Below are 10930 nucleotides of genomic sequence, written 5' to 3' on the forward strand. Positions count from 1 at the left end.
GAGGGGAGGGGGGAGGATGAGGAGGAGGGGGAGGAGGAGGATGAGGAGGGTGAGGGTGAGGGTGAGGGTAAGTGAATTGCATCTGGCCCTCGGTCCTGCCTCCTGACCTCATCCCTCTGCCACTCGGGGAGCACCAATAGGATGGCTTGGAGAATGTGACCAGGTGTGTAGCCATCGGACACCTTGGGCAGGGCACTGATGTCCAGGTGACCCAGAGCCACCTGGACTCTCTGAGTGTGCAGCATGTGTTTCCAGAGCTGTGTCTACAGTAGCTTTTTCTCTTCCCCAGAGCCCCCCATCCCTCTGCCCGGAATCCTGCTAGAGCCGTGGTTTCTTTTAGTTCCACCAGATGCTTCAGGCCACAGTGTCAGACGCTGTGGCCCTCTCTCCTGTGCTCCCATAGCCACCTCATCACCCTGGGGGGTGCCACCAACTCAGAGATAAGGAAGTAAGAGGTAGCTGGTGCCAGAAACAACAAAGGGATCCTAAGACACAGGTGGCACTTTCAGGCTCCCACTCTCAAGGAAACCAGGTGAGCCAGGCCTGCCCACAAGTCCTTCCCTGTGACTTCTAGTTCCCTCACAGGCTGAACTCCATGGGGCAGCAGAGAGAGGACCCCGAGGTTTAGAGGGCTGCCTCGCTCTGGTGCTAGCCCACAATCCTCCCCCCTGGCTGCCCCCCTACCCACCAAGCCTCACCTTTAGGGATGCCTCCTCCTCCCTGTACACTGGCTCCAGCTTCGCCAGATGAGCTAGGAACTCTGAGGCCAGCAGGGGCCGCCTGGACAATTGGAGGAGCCGCCGCTCGGTGAGCACCAGTCGGATGGCTTGGAGAATGTGACCAGGTGTGTAGCCATCGGACACCCTGGCCAGGGCACTGATGTCCAGGTGGGTCTGGGTCACGTGGATTCTCTCCATGTGCAGCATGTGCTTCCAGAGCACTGCGGGCGTGGGGGGGGGAAACGGGGCCGAGAGGCAGTGAGCCCTCCTCCCAGGACGGTGGGGATCATCCCCACTCAACACAGGAAAATGAGACGGAGGACTTAAGCAGCCGGCCCTTGTCCACAGAACCGGGCCAGGACCCAGGCCCCTGGGTTGCTTGTGTCGCAGCTGGCCCTTCCAGAGCACTTGGCTGTGAAGGTGCTGCTCAGAGCAACAGTGGGGGTTGGGAATAAGAGTGGGGAGCTTTGGCAGGAACCCCTTCTCTGGCCTGTCCCCACATTCCCAGGCCTCACCATAGCGAGAAGCGTAATCGGGCCGCGGCATGAAGAGAATCCGTTCGTAGGTCCGGCGCAGCCCCTTCATCTCGGCGAGGTGCGGTTGGTTAGTGGTCCCTATCAGCATGACGCGGTCTCCGGGATTCAGCAGGCGCAGGGCCTTGGTGAGGTCCTTCTTTATTCGCTTTGGGTCCATCTGCTCGGGGGAGCAGGGGTGGGGGTGGGGACACGGTGACTCATTATATGGGCTTCCAAGTACTCAGGGCACCTGTCCACACGCACAGGGACCCTGAGAGGCAGACGGGAGCAGCTGTCAATCCTGCTTTAAGGAGAAGGAAATAAGGCAGGAGGAGGACAGGGGACTTGTCCAAGGTCACGCCGTGGGTGTCACTTGAGTGGCTTACCAGGGGCTCAGGCTGCCTGCCTGGTGCTCCCTTACCTCCCTTTCCTCTTTTGGGACCTTCTTATAGAAATTCTTCTCGGCATTTCCAATCCAGATCACTGAGGGCTGTAGGAGTCGAGCCACCTGGACAGATCAGAGAATAGAAACCTGACAATAGCCATTCCTGGGCAAGGCTCACCTCCCCATCTGGCCCAACCCAGGGTCAGGGCGGCCTAGGGCAATGGTGGCCAGGTTCCACTTCCCACATACTGCCGACCCCACCTGCCAGCCCTTTGCACACCCAGCACCCTTCAGTGTGAGCAGAGTCCTTGCCCTCCCTGGGGATTGGGGGTGGCTACATCCTACGCCTCATCTCTCCTCCCCACTTCGCCCCACCTTCCCCCTTATGGGGCTTCAGGTGTCCACAGTCTCCTAGCAGTGCTTGGTAAAGACCTCGCCAGCTCCCGAACTCACACCAGCTAGGCAGATGGGTGGCCTCCTGAGCATAGAGCCCACCCTGCTCTGTTGTCACAGCCTGAGAACTAGAAATGCCGAACCTTAAAGACAATGTGCACTAGCATCTGCACCCCGGCCTTGCCAGGATATTTGCCCTGCAGGTTGGCAGGTGACAGGTCGAACAGGTTGGCACCAGTTTCTGTGCACACGGCATTGACCAGCATCTTCTTCCCCACACCGGAGGGGCCCACCAGGAGGATGGAGCGGATGAGGGGAGCCATGGAGTGTATATCAGGGGAGCCTGAGAGAGGAAACAGAAGCCAGAGACAGACAGTGGGCCGTCAGGGACCCGGATGGGGCATGGTGTGAGGCGAGGTCCAAGGCCGGGGGCTGAGTGGGATGAGGTTCACATCTTGGCTGCACTGCCTCCTCCCATGGCCTGAGCAGTCCCCCAGGCAAACATGCCAGGAGCGGCAGCTTACAAGCCTTCCAATGGCTCAGAAATCACAATGACAACAGGTGGATGTCAGGAGGGAGCCCCTGCCCCGTCCAATGTCCTTTCTGTTTCCCATGCCACCTGTTCCTACCCCTGCATTAAGAAGGGGTCCAACTAAAAGGTGTGGGATATCAACCTCTTTAGAAAGACACCAATCTTCTAGAAATGGGGCAAGACTATGGGATGCCACTTGGAATTGAGTAAGAGGCTGGAAGTGTGTTCTCCTCAGCAGGTCAAGAGCCCACATGACTTCTGGGGTGGCCCAGGCTGGAGGAACCCACTGTAGGTCCCCGGCCCGGGGCATTGGAGGCTGTGACTGGACATGCCTGCCTCAACCACCCTCCTCCCTCCCCAAGGCTTCCCTCCACTAGGGCCTCTCACCAAGCCGAAGGACCCCGTACAAGGCCATATTCTGTCGAACGTCAAATAGGGAAGGCATGGGCAACTTGTGGGCCAGACTCAGAGTGGATCCAAGATAGAGGTAGTCACCTGGGGGACAGGTGGCCACCTGGTGAGTGGCATCTACTTGGGCAGGGCCAAGAGAGAGAGCCACTGGAGGAGAAGGTTCACTTCAGAGGGTGGTTGTTGGCCACCAGGAAGGCCATGGCCTGGGAGCCTTGGGCACCATTCCTTAGCCTGGGAGCAGGTGCGGGGGAGGGGTCTCACCAACGAAGTCCTTCAATAACACTGCCTTGCACTTCTTTAGAAGGCCAAAGACAACAAGCTCTTCAAACAGAGAGGCCAGGGACCTGGCAGAGGATGGCACAGGGCCTCCCCCCGAGAAGGAAGGGACATGGAGAAAGAGATGAGTAGGGTGCTGTCACAGGCATGAGGAGAGAGGCTAAGAGGCCCTTCTGCCCCACCTCCTGTGGTCAACAGCAATAGTGCCACTGGGCAGCCAGTGCCAGAAGGTGGGGCACCAACCCGCAGGCCCAGAAGGCAGTCTGCCCAGACACAGCAGTGCTCTGTGGGTTGGGGGGTGTAAGAAGGACCAGCATCCTGTAACTCTCCCTCCACCAGTCTGCTCAAGGCCAAAAGTTCCACCAACGGAACCCAGTCGACCCCTCTTCCTAGAAACCACATTTAAGGTGAACATGGTCTGGGAGGGGTGATCATCAAAGCAACTAACGTCATTGTGCTCATGACTCACTTCAAGAGAGAAGTGAGTAGAAAGGGACAGCTGACTTCAAGGCCCCCGAGTGGGAAGTCCATGGGGAGATGGCTTTGTAGGGACAGAGCTGATGAAGGCCAAGGCGAGAGGGAACGTTGATAACAATACGCCACTCATATCTTATTCTATATCATCGTTTCAAATCACTTTCTTATGCTTCTGTTTGATCCTCACAGCTATCTTTTGGGTTTGGCAGGAGAAGTGCTTGGTTAATATGGAGTCAGAGAGGTTAAATGACTTTCCCGAGGTCACACAGCAACAGAACCAGGGCCAGCAGTTGGATCTATGGAGGGTCTGCTACCTGTTCGGGGTCAGATCTTTTTCCTTCTTCTTTTTCTTCTTCCCAGCTTTCTTTTTCACATTTTTTTTCTGGATAGAAACAAGCACATCGGAAATTGTCCTGTGTTCCTTGCCTCCCCTGTTGTGCCCTCCCTCTCCTGTCCCAGCCAGGCCTCTCATCTTGCCTTCGGAGCCTTGAAGGGTCTCTCCTCCTCCCGGTCCACAGCCAGGCGCAGGTTCTTCAGCTCTTGACGCATCAGCTCATCCACCTGCAGAGACAGAAGAGTGTGTGGAGGGGCGACCAGGGCTGGGAGGACAGGCAGGAGAGGTAGGGATGGAGGCAGGGGTGGAGAGGAAGACAGCAGCCTCAGAGCAGAGCCAGACAAGCACAGTGAAGGTAGCAGTGGCCAATAACCTTCCCATGTCTTCTTTCAGAGCCCTTGGCCTTGGCATTTGTCCCTATCCCTGCACCTGTCCACCCTCAATCCTAACCCATATTCTGCTCATGCATGAACCCTGCTCTCAACTGGCTATCAATGTGGAGAGAAGCCCGGGGATGGAGTGGGTCAGCTTTCAGCTGCAGCCCGAGACCCACCCTGCAGGCTCTGTGTGAACTTGAGGAGTTGTATGACCGCTCAGCCTCAGTTTTTTTATAAGTAGCATCAGGAAAATTATGGTGCTTACCTCAGGCGCCATTGTGATCATGTGATCTAACGCTCCCAAAGACACATCGTAAGAGCTCTTTAAGCGTTGGTGAAGATGATGGTGGGTGTGGCCCCGGCACAGAGCCCCCCATTCCCTCACCTCTGGGCTGCAGGGGAGCGAGAGGGACCCAGAGAGGCAGAGGACAGTGGGACCAGGATGGACTGAGATGGCCTATACAGGGAAGGCAGTGGCTAGAGGAAGCTATAAAGGATGAGCAAGCTGTGGGTGTGAGCAGAGGGAAGACAGAGGGACCGAGCCCGAAGCAGCTGAAGGCTGTGGTGGGAAGAGGGGGCCTGCAAAGAGGCCGGAGCCAGAATGCCCACCTGTTTCCGGATCTCCTGCTCCAGTTCCTTCCTCTTCTCCGCCCGGAGGGCCTTGGGGTCAAAACTCTGATCAGGGTATAGGTGGTCAGGCCGGTTCTTCCACACATCTGAGCATGGGGAGATGGGCGGAGTGGAGGGCAGAGTCCCAGGTGTACTCACATACACAGTCACACACTCACACACGTGCTCACATGGGCCAGGAACCTGTTTCAGGCTGGTCTACTTCTCTCTCGCTCTGTCTCTCTGTCTCTCACACACATGCACACATGAGCCAAGATCCTGACCCAGGCTGGCCCCCTGTCCTCACCCAGCTACCTGGCACTGCTTCTACCACATCATAGACTAGCGGCGGCGAACCTTTTGAGCTTGGCGTGTCATCATTTTGAAAAACCCTAACTTAACTCTGGTGCTGTGTCACATATAGAAATTTTTTGATATTTGCAACCATAGTAAAATAAAGACTTATATTTTTGATATTTATTTTGTATATTTAAATGCCATTTAACAAAGAAAAATCAACCAAAAGAATGAGTTCGCCTGTCACCTCTGACACGCATGTCATAGGTTCGCCATCACTGTCCTAGACAGAGGCCTGATCCCAAGGCCTATGACTGCGGGATTCAGACCCAAACCCATAATGACCTCACACCCTCTCCCTTTGGTGTTAGCCCCTTGGCCTCCACACCCGTTCTGCCACCTGATGACCCACGTGGCACATGTCCACTTTCCCCAGGACCAAGGGTCACTCTAAGGTCCCACACGTCCTGGACAGCTCCCAGCCTTCTCTCCCCTTACTTTTATACTCCTCGTGTCCGGCATTGATCAGGGGTATAAATTTGGATGGCAATGCTTTCAGCATTGTATCTGCTTCCTAGAATAGAAACACCATGTGACCTTGACCCTGCCTTCACCCTTCACAAACTCTGATCCTAATAATGCTCACCAGACCAGCTTTCCTACCAGAAATCCCCTCAGACTTTGCTCCCCCTGCCCTATTATTTCACACGTTCAGGAGCTGCCTTACACCCTTCTTGGTCTTGTCTTCCTTCGCTTTCTTCTTCTCCTTTTCTTTTTCTTTATTTTTGTCTTCTTTTTTAGTGCTCTCCTGGACCGGATTCTCCAGTTCCATTTTCACCTGTGACCAAGGATAAACGATGCTTCAGCGAAGACCAAGGGCATTTTATAGGAGCAAGAGAACCCAGGCCTGTGGCTGGGGTGGGCTCAGGGTCCCAAGGCCTAGGGGAACTGGTGGAGCCCTGAGACTTATCTGGGGTCCAGGAAGAGGGGCATCAGGTGATGAAGTGTTCTGACCAGAGCGGTTGCTCTCTCCTGGCCTGTGGGTTACTAGAGCTATAATAGTCTCACCAGACATTTCCTCTCCCTGGACAAGGATGCCTTCTCAGATGCAGGTACCCCATCCCCCCAAGCAGTCTTCCTAACTACATATATTTCCTCCAGCCACCTCTGCCTCCATTGAGACTGACCTCGCCCGGCACCCCACTGCCACCCTCAGTTTACACTCAGTACTCTCTGTAACCTCAGACTCGATCGGCCACAGAAAATCTGCCCCACCTCCAGGGTACCTGTTCTGGAGTCTTGTCTGAGAAGATCTGGTTGGATCCACCTAAAGACTCGTCTGGATAATTAGGGAATCGGCCAGTAAGGGCACTAAGTGGACATAAGATGGTCAGAGAGATGGACAGGTGGGTGGACATATGGACGAATGGATGGGCAGGTGGAAGGGTGGGTAGAAGGGTGGGTCTATGGATGAATAGATGCATAGAGAGAAGGATGGGGAAGGATAAAGGGGCAGAGAGGATGAGGGAGAGAGGAAGCAATAGTTACAGAATAGAAACGACAGATCACTCAGGGGACATTCCTGGATGCTTTCCCCATCTTATTCTGTCATTTTCTCTTCTATTCGGGGAAATAGCAAGTCATGGTGGAGAGAGTCCTGTAGTGGAGATGGTCCCAAGTTTAAGCCAATGCATTAGCAGAGTGCTGGTGGGACAGGGTGAATGGAGAAGAGGGCCCAGGCTAGACCAGAGGACAAGGCAGGTGTGGGGACCTGGGTGAGGCGGGAAAGGGGTTGAGTCAGCCGAGGCTGGGGACACTGACTGGCACTCGATAAACCACTGTCGGATCTGCTCCTTCATTTTCTCCTTGATATCGGGCCCCTCGGTCTCTCTGAGGGCATCGTGGGTCTTCGCAATGGCCATCTGGAACTCCTCCTCTTTCTCTGTCTGGCGGGATCTCCTGACATCATTCCTGAGGTTGGCTACGGACACGTGCTCCACTGTGTCGGGCAAGGGGATCTGGGGACATGAGGAGGGGGCCAAGGGACTCAGGAATGGGAGTGGGGAGGACCTGGCCTTAGGCTCGCACACCTGCCCCCACGCATTCCCTGCACGTGCCTCCCATGCACACCCACACGGAACATCGGGCATGCCTGCATCAGGAGAAATTGTTTGGTGCTGAAACTCCTCTGTGTAAATTACTCTGATAATGAGTTTGCTAGATGCATCCGGGCAGGCCCCCCTGCCCGATCTCCCAGCACACCCTCCCCTGTGAGCCTCAGCCCCACACTCGCAGCCACTTTCCCGCCTCATTGGCTCCCAAATGTATTTTAAATATCACTGTGCGCAGAGACAATTACTGAAAACGCTGAGCTCACACTGCTGATGGGCCGGGCAGCAGGCTCATTCCTCACCCCCCGCTGTGCCAAAGCCCCCCCTGCCCCCTCCCCACCAAAGCCTGACCTCGGGCCTCCTGGGGGTCCAGATCATCAGCCCCCCAAGTCTCTGACCTCCACTCCCATGAAGCAGACCCTGGCCCCTCTCTCCTGAAGTCCCCAAGCCTCTTAAAGTAGCCATCCCAGCTCTGTCTCTAATCTCTCTGCCCCGCCCCCATATCAGCCAGGCCTCCATGGGCTCTGCCCACTGCAAAGCCCCTCCCAGGGATCATGTCTCTTGCCCCTGTCACCCTAAGTCAGCGGAGGCCAGCTAGATGAAGGAAGCATCAGAGAGCAGAGGACAGACAGATTCAGGGAGTGAGGCCTGTGCACACTCTTACCAGTGTGCACAGGCCCCACTTACCATCCACACTCCCCTCTTACCACCCACACTCCCCCATGTGCACTCTCACGCTTGCCTCATGTTGGTCACACAGCCCTGCTCTCTGCATGCAGAGGAGAAGCAATTCTGGGGCCCAGAGCAAGTGGGGAGCCCATAGCCCCCCAAAAAACACTGTGTGAGAGGGTGTGCCCCATCCCAACTGGGCCCCTGTGACCTCCTTCTGCTGGGCCCACACATGCAGCCCCTCCTCCAGCTAGGGGCACAGGCATGGGGTCCAGGGTCCTTGGTGCTACTATCCCTCACCCACACCCATATTTGAGATTCTTCTAAGGGCTCTAGTTCAGGGAGGGTGGGAAGGGATGTGTTGGCTGTGGCTTTCCTGTCCTTTCTCAGCCAAGTCCTGAAGGACTCTCGGGCCCCCTGGCATTGGCCTGCTCCCCTTCATCGTGCCCACCACAGTCCTGAGTGGTGGGTGGTGTGGGCAGTGATGGCTGTCAGGGCTGTGCTCGGGCTGGGACACAGAAGGACGTCCCATACACTGGCAGCCCTGTGCCCCTGCCTGTGCCCAGAGGACTCACCATGCCGATGAATTCCATCTCTGTTTGCCGGTCATACTGAGTGTGTTTCCTCTGTAGGTAACCTTTCCACACCTGGGGGAACACAGGCCCAGACACTCCGCACACTGCACTTCTTCTAGGATGTGGCTCTTGGGCTTAGCAGCTGCCCTGGAGGTCTGGCTGGTGAAGGTTTGGGTGGGAGGTGGGGGAGGAGCTAGGGAGGCACCTGGGGAGGTGCAGCTCATGGACAATTGCCACCTGAGCAGGGACAGTGTGAAACAGGGTGGGGCAGGGATGCACCCAAGCTGTCCAGCACCTAGGCATTGCTCCCTCAGGGCCTCCCCGGCAGTCCCTCCTCATCTGCTGTAACTTTTGAGGCACAGATCAGAGTTCAAATACTGCCATCTTCAAAAAGCACTTACCACACTCATGTCTCAGAATTCCCATAGCATTTGGAATAAATACTCGATTATTTCACCCACGCACACAAACATCAGTTCCGTAGGGACTATGGAGCTCCCCTAAACAATTCCTGCATTTCTGACATAAGGAAACTGAGGCTGGAGACAGGACAAGATCTCTCCCAGGCCCGGAGCCTGTCACTGCAGAGCTGAGACTGGGGCCAGGTTTCCTGACTCCTCACCCAATGTTCTCCCAGGCCACCAGCCCCTCTCAGACCTGCGGACAGCCCAGTGCCAGAGGGTAGAAGGAGGTGCACTGGGCAGAGGGAGGCAGGGCGGGCGCCTGTCCGGGCTCCTGGGACTAGCAGTGGAAAAGCCCAAGATAATGGCTTCTGATTAGTATTTGTACTCGAGAACTTGAAGACTGGGATGTAGAATTCCCACATCTTTGATGTCTGGCAACAGGGACAAAGTGACTTGCTTTGGTTCTTGGGGGGAAGTGGGGTTCTGTCTTTGGGGTCAACGCCCCTCTCAAAATGCTGCTTTATTGACCCTGAAGGTGAGGACCTCCTCATCCATGGGGTAGCTGGATTGGGTCAGTCACCAAATGCAGGGGCTCTGATTGGAACACTCTGCCTACTGATCAATAATCAAAATCTATCCCAGCCGGGGCTGAGGGTGGGGGAGAGGGTCAGTGGTTGAACGTCAACCTATGAACCAGGAGGTCACAGTTCTATTCCCAGTCAGGGCACATGCCCAGGGTGCAGGCTCAATCCCCAGTATGAGACGTGCAGGAGGCAGCCGATAAATGATTCTCTTTCATCATTGATGTTTTTATCTCTCTCTTCCTCTCCCTTCTCTGAAGTGAATAAAAATTTGATTTTTTTTTAAATAATCAAAATCTGCCCACTTGGAGAGGCTCTCTGTCCTCAGGGGTGATGTTTGTCAGTAGGTTGGTTTACTTTTGGGTTTTGGTAGAAAGTGGCTCTAAGTTTCCTCTCTGGGGCCAGCAGACAGGAGGTGTGGAGGCATTGGGACTTGCAGGAGAAGGAGAGGAAAACCTAGCCCATGCCAGCCATTCTGGGCCCGCTTTGGAAAGAAAAGGTAGCAAGTGACTTCCTGTGACCAGCAGGGCCCCAGGAGGGGTGACAGCTGCAGGAGCAAAATGGCCCTTTTCTGCACTGAAATTTTCCCAGGGCCCCTCCAGGATCATCAAGCTGGTAACCACTATTGCCCAGCCTCATGGCGGCCAATGATAGATGCCAGGCCCACACACTGGGGGCACAGAGGAGCTGGGAGGTGTCGAATGGCCCCAGAACAGTGAGAAGGATGGGGAAACCTGGGGACACAGCTGGATGCTCTTCAGTGAGCAGGATGGGGTGTGATTGTGTTATTTCCATGTTAAAACTGAGGGTGACTCCAGATGGCACAGACCTTGAGGATGCCTGGATCACATCAGTTCTCTTCATTATATTTCCTTTTGCCTCAGCAGCCAGGAGGGTCAGGGTATATTTTAGTGACATTTTTAACAGTCTTAAGAATTTCTAAAATGATTACCTATTCTGTCCTGCTACCTTATTATGGATCATTCTCCCCTAATTTTAATGAACCATCTGTGTCTAGGACTTTTATGGTATCCTACTTCAAGTTCTTTTTGGGGATAAGATGTAGAATAAATAAACAAATAAGATGCATGATTATTGATTATCAAGGTCCCTAGTTTAGAGTCTAGTTATGTGGCTACAGAACCCAAGCTCCTGCACCTCTGCCATCAATTGCTAAGCTAGGGAGGCTTCCTGGAAGAGGTGACTACCTTGCCTTTCTTCCTGGACACTGGGGGGGTTACCTTCTGAATGGTGATAGCTGCTTG

The 10930-nt window shown here is 55.0% G+C and overlaps 1 protein-coding gene across 1 annotated transcript in view; it reads right to left on the reverse strand.

The window, feature by feature from the left end:
* The window catches only part of IQCA1L (IQ motif containing with AAA domain 1 like), a 13589-nt gene that overhangs the window by 189 nt on the left and 2470 nt on the right, over positions 1 to 10930 (reverse strand). The window contains exons 5-19 of the mRNA XM_015566239.1: positions 10907 to 10926; positions 8681 to 8752; positions 7147 to 7343; positions 6612 to 6696; positions 6053 to 6163; positions 5824 to 5899; positions 5029 to 5135; positions 4186 to 4269; positions 4023 to 4072; positions 3217 to 3299; positions 2932 to 3039; positions 2156 to 2355; positions 1656 to 1742; positions 1235 to 1412; positions 699 to 940 (exon numbers count right to left, since the gene is read on the reverse strand). Of these exons, the coding sequence (XP_015421725.1) occupies positions 699 to 940; positions 1235 to 1412; positions 1656 to 1742; positions 2156 to 2355; positions 2932 to 3039; positions 3217 to 3299; positions 4023 to 4072; positions 4186 to 4269; positions 5029 to 5135; positions 5824 to 5899; positions 6053 to 6163; positions 6612 to 6696; positions 7147 to 7343; positions 8681 to 8752; positions 10907 to 10926 (1700 nt within the window). The remainder of the gene's footprint in view (positions 1 to 698; positions 941 to 1234; positions 1413 to 1655; positions 1743 to 2155; positions 2356 to 2931; positions 3040 to 3216; positions 3300 to 4022; positions 4073 to 4185; positions 4270 to 5028; positions 5136 to 5823; positions 5900 to 6052; positions 6164 to 6611; positions 6697 to 7146; positions 7344 to 8680; positions 8753 to 10906; positions 10927 to 10930) is intronic.

This window comes from Myotis davidii, unplaced genomic scaffold (assembly GCF_000327345.1).
Source record: "Myotis davidii unplaced genomic scaffold, ASM32734v1 scaffold762, whole genome shotgun sequence".
NCBI classification, from domain to species: Eukaryota; Metazoa; Chordata; class Mammalia; order Chiroptera; family Vespertilionidae; genus Myotis; species Myotis davidii.